Source organism: Phaseolus vulgaris, chromosome 11, assembly GCF_051622355.1.
Source record: "Phaseolus vulgaris cultivar YP4 chromosome 11, ASM5162235v1, whole genome shotgun sequence".
Taxonomy (NCBI): domain Eukaryota; kingdom Viridiplantae; phylum Streptophyta; class Magnoliopsida; order Fabales; family Fabaceae; genus Phaseolus; species Phaseolus vulgaris.
The window spans coordinates 44,558,450-44,576,073 of NC_143508.1; the positions used below are offsets into that span (position 1 = coordinate 44,558,450).

Here is a 17,624-nt window from a genome sequence, read left to right on the forward strand (position 1 = left end):
TAATATTCATTATGACGTCTTTCTTTAGACTCTTTCTTCCTACACCTCCATACCTTCTTGTACCACCCCATATTAAATGTAAAAATATCATTTTATCTTTTTTTTACCACCTCCAAACATAATCCGGAAGATGTTTTTGGATCCGGAAGTGTTCTTGAGATTTATAAAATCCAGAACTTTTTTTTTGGATTTGAAATAAGCCCATGGATTATGTAATCTGGAAATATTCTGGATTACATAATCCGAAAGTCAATCTCATATTTAGAAAAAAACTTTCGGAATATGTAATCCAAAATCTAATCACACATCTGAAAAAAAAGTCTTCTGAATTACATAATTCAGAAGCTAATCTTATGTATAGAAAAGATTTTCGGATTATATAATCCGAAAACTAATCACAAAAGTCTTCCAGATTATGTAATCCGGAATATTAAAAAAGGGTAATTTTGGAATACATAAAGACACAAGAAGGTATGGAGGTGCAGGAAGAAGCAGCCCTTTCTTTATTTCTAATCAGTCTTTATTTTCTATTTTTCTTATTTGATCCGTGAAAATTGTCCAAAACTATCCATAATACTGAGTTCAATCCTTATATTTTGATCATCACTGTTTCGATCCTACATTTTCGTAATGAATTAAATAATTGAATTTCGTGTGGTAAATTTTGTGGTCACTTTTTTATGCTTACCGTAATCACATGTTCAAGCATGTACGATGCCTAGATAAAATACATTGTGAAGTTTGGTTTCTCAGGAATTGAAGTGAATTGAAGCGGCAAGCACTGCATTCATTGTTCATCGGTGCCTTTCATTGATAAAGCCGAGAAGAATTCCACCTAATGAATTGAATCTATGAGTTGCAAGTTGATTGGAACTAATAATGATTCATGATTCAACTGAATAGAAGGTTGATGTTGAGAAGTCGAGATCGTTCTTGGTTTCGGCCTCTTGATACCACAATAGGTTAATCAACTATCCATGATTCAAACATTATCAATAAAGAATGAAGAGTAAATACTTCTTGGACTTAGATTAGAACTAGTTGGGTTTACATAGTTCTACCACAATCTTTCTTACGAGTTTAAATCTATCATTATAAATAGGTAAACACTTCAAAGATAAAGGTAATAAAATTCTAACTCTTATATAAGTACCAAATTTTATACTCGGACTCGAATTGATTTGACCATCAAAGTGTAATTGTTGGTACTCCTAATTTGAGGACTGAATGATTGAGGAACTGAGACAACATTGACCGAAAGACCAAGAGACTGTGATACTGAAGATCAAAAGAGAAGACATCAAGCATAAGAAATATCCGGTTCTACAAGAACATTTTAGCGTCCATTGTGGGATCAAAGACTACCTTACGGGACTACATGATAACCATCTCCGGGAACAATAAACGCACTTCGGAAGTAGAAAATCATTAAGAAGACCCGCTGATGATTATGTTGGAAATGAGAAAGGAATTAGAGACCCTTATGAGGAAAAACACGGAAGATGGATGCCCTAAGAGCCAAGAATAGCCAAATGAAGCAGAAGTTGGAAAGTAGCAGCACGATGTCGTTGTTGAGTAAGGAACCTAAAGACACCACATTGAGAACCCAAGAAGTCGACAATTCTCGTTACATCCATACCAAAACACTTCTGTCAACTAGTAGTTTGGGTACTTCATTCCGATGAAACCCCTTCATTGAGGCTATAATGGAGGTCGTCCTCCTTGAAAACTAGAAAACCCTTGCATTGTACAAGTACGATGGTACTACTAACCCTGATGAACACATTGATTCATATTTCATGCAAGTCAGTCTATACACAACGGATGATGCACTCTTTTAGAGTTTTCGTGTCGTCCTTGAAAGGAGCCGCATTGAGTTGGTTCACGTGCATCCCGTCTCAATCCATTGATTATTTTGACGTAAGTACATAATTATCTTGAATAAATTCACTATTTCTTTCTTTGACGATTGCCTGGAAAGAGCAGTCTAAGTTATGAAGTTTAGGGTGCACTTCACAATGAGCAGTCTCCATCACTTAATGTCAATCATGTTAGTAAACATCAAGTAAAAGAAAGCAGAGTCACTGCGAGCCTTCATGGAAATGTTTGGGAAGGTTGCTCTCAGTATACGAAACCTCAATCCTGAGGTTGTCATACATCACATGGTAACTGTACTTAAATTGGGACCTTTCTCGTTTAACCTGTGTGAAAAGCCAACTGTGAACATAAATGAGTTGTGACCAAGAGCGGTGAAGTTTATGCAACTTGAGGAATTGAAGGGGTTCCACAACAAAGTCAGGTTGTCGGAGGATCCGACAAAATTGCAAGTTTATGAAAAGGCTCGCCATAGACCACCACTGCCGCTAAGGAGAGTCAAGGAGATTCCTCGCCCACACCACTTCCACAATATACGTCACTCAATGCGAACTGAGCATGAGTGCTTGAAGAAGAACTAAATGTCGACTTGTTGTCAGCATCGAGAAAGGCCCAAACCCATCTAATGAGTATCAGTCTAAACACTACCGCTACCATCGTAACTATGACCATAACAGAGAAGAGTGTGTAGCACTCAAGGACAAGATTGAGGAACTAGTGTAGGTTGATCACCTATGCTAGTTTTTCAAAGAAAATATGAGGAAACCTGTCGATAATGGAGGATCAGCAGGGACCGAGAAGATGGTAAAAAACGTTTGTGCCGAGAAGGGATAAAAGTCGAGATAGGAATTGTGACACACCATTGAGAGGTTTTATTAGTATTATATCACGTGGCTTCGCTAGTGGAGGAACAACTTACTCTTCCTATAATAGACACTTACGAAAATTCAGTTTGTAAACGTTGTAGTCGGAAGGCCTCGAATGAGCCTACCAGCAATAACTTTCATGGATGACGATTTCAAAGGCATTGACCCCAAATACTATGATCCCATGGTTACTATAGTCGAGGTGGCGAACTTTGACGTAATTGAAGACACTTGTTTATTAGGGGATTTTGGTCAACATATTGTACTAAAAGACATTTTAGCGACTAGGATTGTCAATAAAAGCCATAATTCCCTATGATGAGCAAATTGTTGGATTCTCGGGAGAGCAGGTGGACACCAAGGGATACATTGACTTGTACATGAAGTTTGGCGAAGGGAACCAAAGATATAAAACAATCAAGGTGAGGTACTCATAGTGGATGCAAACACTTCGTACAACATCCTCCTCTAGAGACCGTCACTAAACAAGTTAGAAGCCATAGTCTTAACCCAACATCTCGCCAAGTTTCCTTCGGAGCATGGAAATGTTGTAATGTTGCATGTGGAACAAAAGACTACATGAGAATGTTATGTCGCGAGCCTAAAGTTGTTCCCTAAGGACCTAAAAGAGATCACAAACACTATGTGAATCAGGTCCTCGCGATGATCAACCTAGACACGAGATTTGATGATTGTGACATAATGAAACCCAAGGAAGAAGCAACCACATGGCAAGTGAGGAAAAAGGCCAAGATACCCGATTAGGGGCAAGCCTGACTAAAGCCGAGAAAGGGGCGTTCATGACAATGTTGTAAAAAAACCATGATTTATTTTTATGGTTGGTAGTCGACATGCTGGGTATCGACCCTCATATAATTTCACATTGACTATCTGTGTGCAAAGAAGAAAAAACCATTTCACAAAAGAAGAAGAGGTTAGAGGAAGAGAGACTACTCACAACGGATAAGGAGGTCAAGAAACTCCTTCAAGCTAGTTTTGTCCAAGAGGTCCAATACACCACATGGTTGGAAAACATGGTCTTTGTCAATAAAAATAATGGTAAATGGTGCATGAGTACTGACTATACTAACCTCAACAAGCCTACCCCAAAGAATCCTACCATCTGATTGTGTTGAATTTGTTAAAAGATGTAAAAGTTGCCAAGAAAACAGACACTTAATACACCAACTCCCTCATGATCCCCGAGAGATTAGTCCCCCCTAACCTTTTGCACTATGAGAAATGGATATAGTAGGACTTTTCCCCCAACTCCGAGACAAAGAAAAATCTTGCTCGTGGTTGTAGACTATTTTACCAAGTGAATAATGGTCGAACCCCTTGCAAAAATCACAACTAAGCAGATCCAAAATTTCGTATGAAAGAGCATAATTTTCAGGTTCGAGATCCCGCATTCGTTCATCATGGACAATGAGAAACAATTTACTGACTGAAAATTCAGTGAGTTCTACGACAACCTTGACATTAAGCATAAGACGAGCTCAGTCAAACACTCTCAAACAAATAGCAGGTTGAGACCGCAAACAAGTTAATCTGGATCGAATTAAAAAAGCACCTGGGGTGGCCAAGGGAAGGTGGGTTGAAGAGCTCTTAGAAGCACTATGGGCACTAATATCGCACTCGACGACCGAAAAGACACCATACAACTTGATTTATGACACTAACACCATGTTGTCAGTAGAAGTCGCGAGCCGACTATATGAAGGAATTTTACGGATCTTAACCTTAACAATGAATGTATGTGAACTGAGTTAAACCTCTCATAGGAGTTACGAATAAGGCTAAGATATGAGAAAAAGCATGCAAGCGGAGAGCAGCTCGACGGTATAAAGCTAAAATCAAGCCAAGGGCATTTCAAACAGGAGATCTAGTATAAAAGATGAAAGACAAGGCTTGGAAAGACTCAAAAGGGAAATTTTCAACAAACTAGGAAGAGCCCTTCCGGATGCAAGAAAGCTTACACAATGAAGCCTACCAGATAGAGCATTTGGATCGGCGGAACATACCGAGAACGTGGAATACAACTCCCTTAAAATTTTGCTATAGCTAGATGATGTAATAGGTGTATTCTTTACCATCTACATTTTTTCCCAATGGGGGTTTTTGTCCAGGAAAGTTTCACGAGGCACCACTAGGGATGAAATTTTCTTTCCTATCTCACTGATTTTACAACAACTTTTACCGTGGATTTACTAGAATATCATGATTTTAACAATATTTTGATTCTATTACTCCTAAGAATTATAGTCTACACAAATACTTATGTGATTTTGTTGTCAATTACTCATACTAATATTGATTCTAATACTGATCCTGTGATCTTGGTTGAGTTATTTCACATCAAAATCTTAATTTTTTTTTAATCCTTTTAAGTCTGACCTGAATCCAGAATTCACCCTATGGATAATCGGAGAATATCTTATAACCCAAACTCAGTTATGAGTCACCAGTCATCGTCTAAGTTACGACAATACAATTATTTTAATTATAATTAATTATTAATAAAAATGATATTTTTTTATAACTGTTTTTATGTTTTTTAGCATTTTATCTTTAAAACTCATAATTATTTCCACTTATTAAAATCATAATTTAATTATTTTTTTAAAAGTAAGTTTGAAAATTAAACTTTCACTTCATTTAGCAATATGCACATTTGTTTTAAAAAAAATTAAAAACAAGAAAAATACGAAACTAACATGTATTTTTCTGTAGTTTAATAAATAACTTTTTTTTATATAAAATAAGAAACAAATAATTATTTCTTATAAATTTTATTATAATTATAATTTATATAATTTTATTTATTTATTTATTTCATTATCATAAAAAATTGTGTACATATATTCCGTATTTCCACTAGTAAAAAGTATATACGTATATAAAGTATACATTAAGAGTATATTGTATAAGAGAAAAATATTTAGTTTGAAAGCAAACTGAGTGAAGAGCTATGGCGCTTCTGAGAGGATGTTTGGCAAAGATGTTGTCACACCGTAATCCTATGTTTTTCTCCCTCTCTCCTCTTATTCTGCACCCTACCAACCTTTCACTTCCTCGAACGCATTCTTTCACACTATCTGCTTCTTTCTCCAATTCCGAGACCCCTTCTTTCCACGACCCTCACTCTCGCTGGAAACCCATATGCTTGTACCATTGCCAGGGAAAATGCACCAAGGTTATAACTCTTTTATGACCCATCAACTTTTTACCTCATTTCGGTTTCTGAGTAGTCTTTCTCCTGTTCAAATTTTAAAGCTTTGCAAAATTCTGGGAGACCCTTTTGGTTTGCATGCTATGTGTTTGATCAATTGTTTCAATGGTAAATGATGACATGGCACAGTAACGTAGTTCATCACCGCCTTATTATCTATAGAGAGAATATATGTAATAAGAAAATTATTTTTGAATAAAAGTGAGGGAAGGGGAGTGGATATGAATTAGACACCATATGTTGATTTTAGAAAAATTATTTAATAATCAATCGTGTTAGAGTAGCTATTTTTAGAGTTTGTTAATTAGTTAATCTATGAATTGTTGTTGTGGCTGAAGGAGAGGTTAATGACTTCAATTGTAAGACTATGTTTCTGTATCTCATTCTCTATTAATTAAGATCCTCAAAACTTTTTCGTGTTTACAGTTTCCTGCACCTTTTGTTCTTCGAACTCATTGGAGTTCCTGGGTTCCTATTACTTGAGTTAATGTATTACATCGTCAATTAAAAAAGTTAGATAACTTTGTGATTTATGGTTAAAATTCACTCATCTCTCGTAGTATGAAAAATTCTTGATGGACAAATGAATGTTTTTATAAAGTATGAACATGCAGAAGTATATCATATCCATGCCTTTGTTCATTTTTTCCGTTCCATTTATGATTTTGATTAGGTCCAAATCATGTGCTCAGAGGGGAAACCTGGTGTCGTTACATTATTCTTTCTGTTTTTGAAGTTTTGATGTGAACCAAGCTGTGTGGGAAGATAGCTAGTTAAGTCATTTAATTGTAGGTTTGGAAGATGATATTGTTACATAGGAATCAGCTTCATCTTTTTGTCATGTCATGTTAAATTAAATGTATTGTGTAATCATGACCTGACAGCGGAATAAATGGTTTTATTGTTTTCTTTTCTTCAAATTTGCAGATGGATGATCCTATCCACCTTGAGACGTTTAATCATGATTGCTCCAGTGACCTTCAAGTGGACATTGCTGAGTTGAACAAAATACGTCCTCAGAATCTAGACTATTTCCTTGTGCTTGATTTAGAGGGTAGGGTTGAGATTCTTGAGTTTCCAGTTCTAATGATTAGTGCCAAAACATTGCAAGTTGAAGACATATTCCACAGGTTTTGATCTGCCACTTTATACCATATCTAACAGGTGCAGTGTTCAGTGATTGCCTGAGATATTCTATTTTACTTTTGCTAATACTGTTTTACTTTTTGTTCTTTTCTATAGTTCTAAAAAGAATATAATTTGCATTCTTAGACTATAATGTTTTTGAGGGTTCAATATCAAATTATACAAAGATATAATTAGGATGTTAGTTTTTTTAATAGTTTATACCTTTAATGCAACAAGATGGCTTGTGAGTTATAATCTTATATGATATTAATATTTTTGATAGGTTAGTCTCTCTTGAATTTAAAAAATATAATTTATAAATGAAGATTATTATTTTTTGTTATCTTACAATTTACTTTTGCGTTGATCCTTTAACAGGTTTGTGAGACCCTCAAAAATGGGTGAACGGAGAATAAACGAATACATTGAGAACAAATATGGGAAGTTTGGAGTTCACAAGTATGCAGCTTAATCTGCCTTTACTAATCTACCTGATTTATACTTCTGATCCACATGCAATCTTCTGTTTTCATTTTTGTTGTCACATACAATATAAAAAACAATTATATCCTCCAATTCCCCTTCTTCATGTAGTTATTTAATAAATTGATGCTATTAGTTATAGTAATTTTTAAGGTTTATGCTTTTAGTAACATTTGTAGAGCTTTATGATTTGAAAATATCCTATAATGAACAATGAGTTAGACTGGTGAAAAGCTAGCTACTAGCCATTACAACGAAAATCATTTTATTGTATCAGTTACCAAGGGAATATTACCTACTTCTGCTACCTACAGTCCCACTATAGCCATACTGATTTTTTTTTTCAGAGTTTGGCATGATACAGCAATACCATTTACGGAGGTTATTCAACAATTTGGAGTTTGGTTGACGCGGAATCGGTTGTGGATGGGTGCAGAACTTACTTCTGCAGCATTTGTAACATGGTTTAACTTCTATAACTCTTTTGTTTTATTTCTAATGATGCATTAGTTTCCTGCCCTGTATATCTAGAACTTGAATAACAGAATTTGTTCTTCTAAATCAAAATCTTTTGCTTTTGCAGTGGGAATTGGGATTTGAAAACTAAGGCCCTTCAGCAATGTGAAGTGTCGAAGATAAAGCTTCCTCCATATTTTATGGAGTGGGTTAATCTCAAAGATGTCTATTTGAACTTTTATAATAGGAGGGTGAGTTCTCTAAATGTTCAGAATTGGCAGATGACTACAATAGAATTTATTCATTTTTGCATCATGCAAACAAAACTCGGATGAATTCAATTTTTTTCTTTACATTCATTTTTATTAATCCTAATATATAACTTATTGTGTGCTTCTCTTTATAACGGGTAACAGGCCACAGGAATGGTTACAATGATGAAGGAACTGCAAATACCATTGAAGGGAAATCATCATCTTGGCATTGATGACACTGTGAACATAGCAAGAGTATTGCAACGCTTGCTTCTTGACGGTGCACTCATCCAGGTCACTGCAAAGAGGAATCCCAATTCTCCTCAAAAAGTCAATTTTCTTTTCAAGAACCGTATTGGATAGTGTCCTTTTCAATGACCTATGTAACTTTATTTAATACTTTTAATCATGGAATTGACTCAATGTTCAGATTATGGACTATAATTTCATAACTCTTGTTCATTCCTACAACCCAGTTAGATAAAAGTTGAACTAGAAAAAGATTGTAGAAGCTAGAGGAGTATAATTTCTATAATTGGATTCATTGGTATTCCGGTTATTGCTAGATTTTAGTGATTGGGACCTTTTAGATAATAACAGTTATTTTTAGATAATAGTAAACGTTCTGGTTCTAGGGAAGTTTTGGGTACTCACATCGAGACTATGAACTTTCTGGGTGTCTATTGAGATGCTGAGTTTCTACACTTGACCCAAAAACTGAGGTTTAACCAGTTTGGATTTATTCCGAGACATAGTGGGTGGGATAAAATATTCTATTTTGGTATTATTAAAATAATTAATGAAAAATTTAATTAATTTGATCCAGTTAATAAAAAATGAATCGAATTCATGCATTAATACCATTTTTATAAATGGATATGCAATTCATCCATTAAATATAATATTTCTTTAGAAACTAAGAAGTACATTCTTGAAAAAAAGTCAATTAAATGTTATAAACACTAATTTAAGCATATTTTTGAAAAAAAGTTAAATTTAAGAAAAACATAATTATGAAAAAGTTGATTGGGTTAATTTTGGTAGAATGATTTATTAGCTTTTGAGAAATAATGAACTATCTATAAAATTAAATGAATAATTTGATTCTATATGTCTTTCTTATGGATTGAATAATTTTTCTCGTCATGGACAACAAGGATAATATAAATATAAATTGTTTTATATGCCCTGCTTCTCAATTTTGTTAATATGGGTGTATAAAACTTTTCCCAGCGCAGGGTTCGAGGGCCTGAAACACATAAATTAAAATGAGCTAAGTACTACATAAATTAAAATGGCCCCGAAACGGCTAGTAGTCAGGTAGGGTTGAAATATCAATCGTGGTGGTGGAGGGATCTAGCAAAAGTGTGTGGTGAAGGGAACCAACAAGAAGGATGGTTTCGTAAAGCGATAGGGTGGAAAATTGGTGATGGGAGTATTATTAGGCTGTGGGAGGACGTGTGGCTACAAAACAGTAGTCTAAAATCCATGTTTCCGAGACTATTCTCCTTGTCCAATGATCAAGGCAAGACGGTAGGAGAGGTAGGAATATGGGAGGAAGGGAGGTGGAGATTTAAGCCGCTGTGGAGAAGGGAGAGGTTCGAATGGGAAGCAAGATTGGAGGAAGAGCTGTTGTCAATACTGGATACGGGTAACATACGCCAGGACACCCAGGACCGCCTAGTTTGGAGGGAGGATCCTGAAGGGGCTTTCTCGGTTAAGTCTGCTTATCAAATCCTGACGAAACAAACGGCTTATGTCCCTGTAGATGGTGTTTACCGTGCTCTATGGCAAGCGAAAGCCATGCCTAAAGCGCTCATCACCGCCTGGAGAGTCATTCTAGATAGAATCCCAACCATTGCCAACCTTATTAGGAGAGGTGTCCTAGTGGGTTCGCCGATCTGTGTCATGTGTAACCAACTACAAGAAACATCCCAACACCTGTTCTTAGAGTGCACGGTAGCACAAAGAGTATGGTATGGCTGCTACCGCTGTATTGGTATTGTGGGGGCCCAAAGCAACATGATTGGGAATCATTTGGAAAACTTCTACCTAACCCACTTATCTAATGAGCAGAACAAGGTGTGGAGAGGTGTGTGGGTGGCGATCATTAGGAGCATCTGGGAGCAGCGAAATCAGGTTGTCTTTAGAGGTGGGGTTCCGGACGCGGAAGAAATCCTTCAAAAAGCCCAACTGCTTTCCTGGTTGTGGTTGAAATACAAGGCAACCGGTTTTCTATATGCTTTTTCAGATTGGTTATTGAATCCAAATCACTGCTTTCCTGCAGCCACTTAACTGAGTACAATTGCATATTTTTTGAAAGGGTGATGGCATGCTAGTGGAAGCTTATGTATTCAGCTGGTGGTTCAACACATCCGGTTTAGCTGCAGAAGTGGTTTCGGTGTATGCAGGCCTTGGGTTGTTCGCGTGAAGATGTGGCAGGGCGTGAGTCCACTTGCACCAAGAAACCTCAGGAGTTTGGATGCCTTTTTGCTAGAAGTCGTCGTACTCTTAAGGGCAGGTGGGCTAGACGGTCTGGTGGGAACCTGGTGAGGAAGGCCACAGTTTCAAGGAATAGAGGCTGTTGTAATGGAGTCTGTCAAGGTCTTTTGATGCAATGGAGCTTATCATGGTTGGAAGGTTTTACTATGGGGGCAAGACTTGGTTATGTAACTCTTCACCAGCGGTAGCAGTATAGAGATTGGGGAATATGGCCTGTCAAAGGCCACCTTGCTGCAGCAGAGGATATCGATGGAGCAACAGGAAAACTGTGTTGGCTAATTTTTTTCTGTTAAGTTTTGCAGGTACAGACTCTATCTAAATGTTGAAGGAAGTAGTACGTGAGTATGATGACGCGTTGCAACTGCCATGAATCACCTTTTCTGGAGATCCTTAAGTGGTTGCCACGTGTGTGGAGGAGGGAGCAAACACCTAAAAGGCGGAGCCTTATGGAGAACACGTAAGAAGAGGCTGGAATGGATGAAGGAAAGCTCAATGGGCTGGGTAGTGCTGGCCACTTTTCTTTTTTCCTGTTTTTGGAATAATGTACCCCAATCTTGTTTATACATTGGTAGCCTGAGGCCAGTAGCATGGTGGGTAGGCAAACTTTTGAGGTTGGGGGTTTTTACTAGTACAAACCTGCTCCCTACTATGCTCAGGTGTGTTGCTGATGTCCTCCTCTAATGGATCTGTAAAGGGTTGGGACACCCCTTAAGTGTCCCCTCATAATTTTATTAATTCATTGCTGTTCAAAAAAAAAAAACTACTTTATATGATATTGTAGTGCGAACTAATTTGCCTTTTTTATTTTCTTTAGATCAACTAGGATTTTATTTTGAGATTTGCAATACTTTTTGTTGGTTTTAAAAAAACAATATCTAATAAGATCTTATTTAATTTTTTCCTGAAATGAGAAAACACACATTAAGATCATAAGTACATTTTTCTGGCTCAATAATTTAATTTTTACTTAATTTTTTAAAATTATTAATTAAATAGTTTTTAATTGTTTAAAATTTAAAATATGAAATGAAAATATTGGTAATTGATGTTTTTAATTAATAAATGTAATGACAATGAAAATGCAAACATTAATTTCTATTTTTAACTAAAAAAACACAAATGTTGATTATACATACACAAATCGTTTTAATGTATATTATTATTAAAACATTTTTAAATATCTACCTCCAAGTCTCATTTTCGTCTATTTTTGAAGACTTCTTGTATGCACATACCATCTGGAGGAGCTTATATTGGACCAGTGACAAACACCATGAATATAAGGGTCGAAGAAGAAGTTAAGAACACTCTTTTCCTTTGGAGTCTAGATCATTATAATTCTCCTCCCCTTTCAAGTCTAGTAAAAAATTGTAGATACATGTATGGTTATAGGTATTATTATTTTTTTAATTTGTTGAAGCATAAGTGAGCCTCGATTGGGCCTCCAATTGGGTCTCAATTGGACCTTGATTAGATGGTCAAAACTCTATATTGTTAAGTCAAAATCTAGTCACCCTCAATTAGGCCTTGATTGAAGCTCAAAACCCTAGTTTTTTTAACTCAAAATTCGGTCACCCTACTCCTTCAATACTAGCGTACATTTTAGCCTAATTTTACCTTGTTTTACTTGAGGTGGGACTCCTCATGTGCATCCTTGTGTTGCATTTTAAATCCCACATCCCACAGATCATAGAGAAAAAATGACTTATGCGTCTATAAATAAGATCCCTTTCCCCTCATGACTTATGCGTCTATCAATAAGATCCCTTACCCCTCTTGTGCATTCACCTTGAATTGAATATGATTTGAGTTGCAAAATGAATACATTATTCTTGTTCTTTGATGTCACCAAAATGGGAGTAATCTTTTTCTAGGCTCTTCACCAAGGATCCTTCCTTGGAAGAGAAGCCAAGTTTTGAGTTCTCTCTTGAGACTTTGTAAAGTTTTGAATAATTTTCAAGCCTTCCAATGTCCCATGAAGACGCTTCCATCAATTTGGCATCATGAGCCGAATTTAAAGGTCTTGAAGAGATAAGTTCTCCATCTCTTTTCTTCTTTTTGTATTGATTTCGGTCTTGTGTGAATGTTTTGTGTCTACGATAATTTCATGCTTATATCATGTCAATTTCATGTTTAATTGATTCAAATGCTTAGTTCAAAATTTTCTTGAATCAATGTCATGGCTAAGTTTCCTATTGCATGCTTTGCCATTTTAGTTTGATTTAAGTTTTGTACCTTAGCTCTATTTTTCTTAATTTAGAGTTATATTTAGTTCTTAACATGTTCATAAACTCCTTAGAGTAGTCCTAAACTTTTTACATGCTTTTCTTGCTTAAAACATACTAGCCGAATCTTATATGCCTAGTTTTGTTGTAATGATTTCTTCTTTTGCTATTAGCTCATTAGAAATTTTTTTAAACAATTTTCTTAAGTTCTTAGGTGTAGGTCGAGAGCCACTAATAACTTTTCTAGTTTTCTAAAGTTGAATTACTTGTTTGAACATAATGCATGCACTTGTTGATTGTTAGGAGGGAATTTGACCTATCTTGGGAGTTGTTTGTGAAAATTGAGTGCATAAAAAGAAAAATTGTGGCGTCTTAATAAGAAAAATATAAAAAAATATAAGAATTGAAAATATATAGGGAAGGATGAGAGTTATGAGCGAAAAAAAATTGCAAAAAAAGCTCAAGACAACTCACAACACTCTTAAATGCATGATTTAGCTCTTTTAGAGAATTGTATGACCTAAATTGCATGAAAAGTATCTTTGAGTGATCTTTTTCTTTTCATTTCCTCATGATCCATTCTTTAGGTTTCTTTTGAGTTCTTTCTTTATAAAATTGCCTTATTTGTTGGTTGTTTTCTTTAAAATTCATTTGTTTTTTGTCCTCAAATCTATCCTTTGATGTTGTTCATTTTAAATTGAGCCTTTTCAATTTTTGTTTCTCTTTAAGTGCTTGAAATTGTTTGAAATTTTTATTAATTTTTTTTAAGAAACTCACCTCTTCCTAAGGTATTCTTATTGGTGTTGGTGGAAGAGCTAGTAGAAGACTATTCTTGGAGGTGAATTTGAAAGGAAAAGAAGAACATCATTTGAGTGCTAAAACCTTGATAGGAAACATCATCAAGAGCTGGACCAAAATCAAGAAAGCAAAACATAAAACAAGTACAAAAACTTAGCTAAGCTTGCTCTTTCTTTACTTTTGTCATGAAGTTTTGTGTATCTTGTAATTTCATTCTTTTCTTTGGTGTCTTGGGAAAATGCCTCTGGTGCAATCCAATCTCCTTAGCTATTTTTTTTTAATATATAAAAAGCTTTCATGTTAGGCATCACTATGCTACTTGACATCTCAGCTAGGCTGACACCTCAAGTAACAACAATCATTTGCCATCACGTGAAAAAAATATTATTAAAAAAAAAAGAAACAGAAAAAGAATACAAAAATATGGTGGAACTAGACCAAAACCCATATGTTAACAAAAACGATACATAGGTAGACTATACCTATTAATAAAGAATTCTAAGAACAGACTAGATGGAAGCCTATTATACCAATGAAAATATTCTCTATGAATAAATCCTAAATTAGTCAACTTATCAGGACACGCATTCCCTTCACGAAAAATATGAGTAACCTTAAATCTGATTTTTCCACAGTAATTAAGACAAGTATTCCATCGATTATGAAGCATCCAAGGAACATTTTTCCTAGTAGTAAACGCAGCACAAACCAAGGCAGAGTCACATTCCAACCAGACATTAGTTAGTCCCAACTTTTGAGCTTCCTCCAAAGCATATATAACTCCATAAAATTCAGCAACCAAAGCAGGGTAGTGTCACCTAGGTCAAGGCTAATTCAGAGTCATCAGTATAATCTTGAACTTTGCCAATTTGCGTCACTTGTATCAAAGAAGAGGATCATCATATGCATGTAGAAAGCGCAATGTAATGTCAGATATATATTTCTCTAGTTTCTCTTGCATTTCTGCATTGGACCTCATTAATCTTTTTTTTGTAAAAGAGCATTTCACCTCTTCAATACTAAGTTGACTTCTTGTTGTAGCTGTCATGGTAGCCCAACACCTAAAATCTGATACTGATTGAGATGAAACTTATCCAAGGTGAATACAGAACCCAATGGACAGGGGACCTAAAAGTTTGAAATAATTCCCAGTGTTCAAGGATATGCATAACAGGAATTGAAAGACCGTGATAGAGATAAAATATTTTTGTGGTAATTTGTCCCTTCAAAAATGCCACCAACACATATAAGCAGTGGACAGTTACAAAACACACAAAGGTAGAAAAAGAAAAAGTTGTTCTATTCATCCACAACTACTAAAGCTATTAATCACCAAAAAGCTATCATGAATTCAAACTATTGAAATTATTATGAAACAGATTCTCTAACATCTCATTGTCTTAAAAGAGTAAAAAATATCTTATAAAGGATTTACCTCTCTACGAAATTGTCTTATATCATTGAGAAGGAAATAAGATTTAGGGCTAGACCTTTAAACCACTAAGAACCACTAAGAAAAACCACGGTGTTAGGGCCTTCAAAAATAAAATTACACAACACACAACTCAACCAATATAACACAGAAAGAAATCGAGATTGGTGCCGAACCTAGGATTAAGTCTTCAACTCGCAAAGACTCGCAAAGATTGAAAACAGAAGGAAATTCGAAACTCACGGTCTGCACGTTATCACGTTCGCGTTCTCATGGTGGCACGACTACTCCATCACTGTTGAGTACGAAGGTTCTCACGGTCACACTGTTGAATAGCCTGCTCAAGCGCTCACACTCGAAAATGCTCAAGCTTGTATTCAATTTTGAATTGAATTACTTTTAATTTTCCAAACAAAATCTTCTCCACTTTCACCCTTTGAATTAAAAGGATTTAAGAAAGACTTTGACTTCAATGAGCTTTGAAGATAATGATTATACCATATTTCCCTTTCAGATGATGTCTCAACACCATTCCATTTATGGTCTTCTCCTAAATCAAAACCACTATTTTCAAGTAAAACACATGAACCAAAAGGGGCTTTTAATTTGAATTGTAATTCATTCACCTTTTCTTTTTGTGCCAAAAGCAACAAATGGAGTTCTTCAACTTGATTGGCTCTACTTTCCTTGTCTTTCTCCATATCAACATATTTTTCTTCCAATTTTGTAAACCTTTTTTCCAGGTTATCAAATTTTGCTTCAACACTCTCCAATAATTGTCCCATACTGAGAATATTACTCTTCAAGTCAAGTACATAAATTTCTGTGACATTTTCTTTGGATTTAAAGGCCATGTGCTCCTCCTCCATTGGATTGAGAGCACAACTTTTTCCCTTCATTTCAACTTTAAACAGATCTCTGCCATCAACATCTTTGATTAAGCAATGTTTATTTTCAAACATCACTTTATAGCCTTTTTCCAACAATTGACCAACACTAAAAAGATTTTGATCAATCTCTGGCACAAAAAGAACATCTGTAATGATTTTTATACCTTTATAGCTTGTGATAGCTATTGTGCCTTTTCCTTTTACTGCAAGGTGTTCACCATTTCCAATCCTCACCCTTTTAATATCAGTAGTTCTCAATTCCTTGAAGAGTTCCTTGTCACGTGTCATGTGGTTGGTGCAGCCACTGTCAATTAGCCAAGATGCACTTGAAATATTTCTACAAAAACCAGTTGCAATGAAAAGTACATCCTCCTCCTCATTTGCAATTTGAGCATCTACATCTTGTTGCTCACTTTGGTTTCTACAAATGATTGTTTCATGCCCAAGTTGATTGCACTTGTTGCACTTAGCATCAGGTCTTCTCCAACACTTAAACGGTGAATGACCTAACTTGTTGCAATGCTTACAAGGAGGATAATTTCTACCTTTGTTTCTCCAACCACCTTCATGTTTGACTAGTAAGGCTCCTTCTACTGCTCCATCTTGTCTCATGGCTCTTCTTTGTTCTTGTGCTTGTAAAGCATTTAAGAGCTCTGCAAGAGAAATCTTTGATAGGTCCTTTGTGTTCTTCAGGGTTGTTATGGTGGCTTCAAACCTCTCTGGAATTGTTACAAGCAATTTTTCCACAATTCTTGAATCTTTGAACACAGATCCAAGCAACCTCACTTTGTTAGCAATGCTTAGAAGTCTGTCCGAGTACTCTTTTCCGGATTCCGACTCCTTCATTCTCTGCAATTCAAACTCTCTGATTAGATTCAGGGTTTGCATTCCATGAATCCTCTCATCACCTTCATATTCTGCCTTGAGGTAATCCCAGATTTCTTTTGCTGACTTCAAGGACATTATCCTTGTGAATACCATAGGAGATACAACTGCAAATAGACATGCTTTTGCCTTTGATTTCTTCATCTTTTTTTCCTTCTGTGATTTTATTTGTGCCACCGTAGGGTTTTCTGGAAGGGAACTGAATTTCATAGTCCTCTTCTACAGCTTCCCATAAATCCAATGCTTCTAGGTAGGTCTCCATACGAACATTCCACATTTGATAATTGTCTCCATCAAAGACAGGTGGTGCCATTGCTGAAAAATTTGATCCTCCTCCTATTGGTGCACTCTACTAACCTCACAGATCCCTCAAGAAAATAGCTCTGATACCAATTGTTGATGTTGAGGGAATAAAACAGAGCAAGATATTTGTGAACAGAGAATATAAATTTTATTTCACTCCTACTTTCAAATAAGAATACAATCTCTCTAAATAGTCTTACAATAGACTTCTCAAATTCTACCTTCTTTATCATAAAACCTATACTATAATTTACATTTAAATCATAGTATAAATGACATTTAAAACTAGACTATT

At 35.5% G+C, this 17,624-nt stretch overlaps 2 protein-coding genes across 3 annotated transcripts; both read left to right on the forward strand.

Annotated features, from left to right (window-relative positions):
* Positions 1–5,664: 5,664 nt before the first annotated feature.
* On the forward strand, positions 5,665–8,765 carry LOC137831539 (putative exonuclease domain-containing protein At3g15140). 2 transcript variants are annotated; one of them, XM_090296890.1, is made up of 6 exons: positions 5,665–5,937; positions 6,901–7,137; positions 7,480–7,560; positions 7,932–8,048; positions 8,168–8,291; positions 8,457–8,765. In XM_090296890.1, the coding sequence occupies exons 3-6, from the start codon at positions 7,499–7,501 to the stop codon at positions 8,655–8,657; spliced, it is 504 nt and encodes a 167-aa protein (XP_090153016.1). In that variant the 5' UTR covers positions 5,665–5,937; positions 6,901–7,137; positions 7,480–7,498; the 3' UTR covers positions 8,658–8,765. The 2 variants fall into 2 exon arrangements, with proteins under 2 accessions (XP_090153016.1, XP_068495362.1); XM_068639261.1 differs by having other exon boundaries at positions 5,670–5,937; positions 6,901–7,103.
* A 1,017-nt stretch (positions 8,766–9,782) lies between these two features.
* Positions 9,783–10,589, forward strand: LOC137808398 (uncharacterized). Its single transcript, XM_068609480.2, has one exon. It carries the CDS (start codon positions 9,783–9,785, stop codon positions 10,587–10,589), a length of 807 nt encoding a protein of 268 aa, XP_068465581.2.
* Positions 10,590–17,624: the final 7,035 nt, after the last annotated feature.

Excerpts from the sequence above, each read along its gene's own strand:
- LOC137831539 (XM_068639261.1), top strand. The coding sequence starts at position 5,713 with ATGGCGCTTCTGAGAGGATGTTTGGCAAAGATGTTGTCACACCGTAAT. Across the intron at positions 5,938-6,900 it reads GCCAGGGAAAATGCACCAAG|ATGGATGATCCTATCCACCT; the intron begins GTTATAACTCTT and ends TCAAATTTGCAG. Across the intron at positions 8,292-8,456 it reads TGAACTTTTATAATAGGAGG|GCCACAGGAATGGTTACAAT; the intron begins GTGAGTTCTCTA and ends AACGGGTAACAG.
- LOC137808398 (XM_068609480.2), top strand. The coding sequence starts at position 9,783 with ATGTTTCCGAGACTATTCTCCTTGTCCAATGATCAAGGCAAGACGGTA.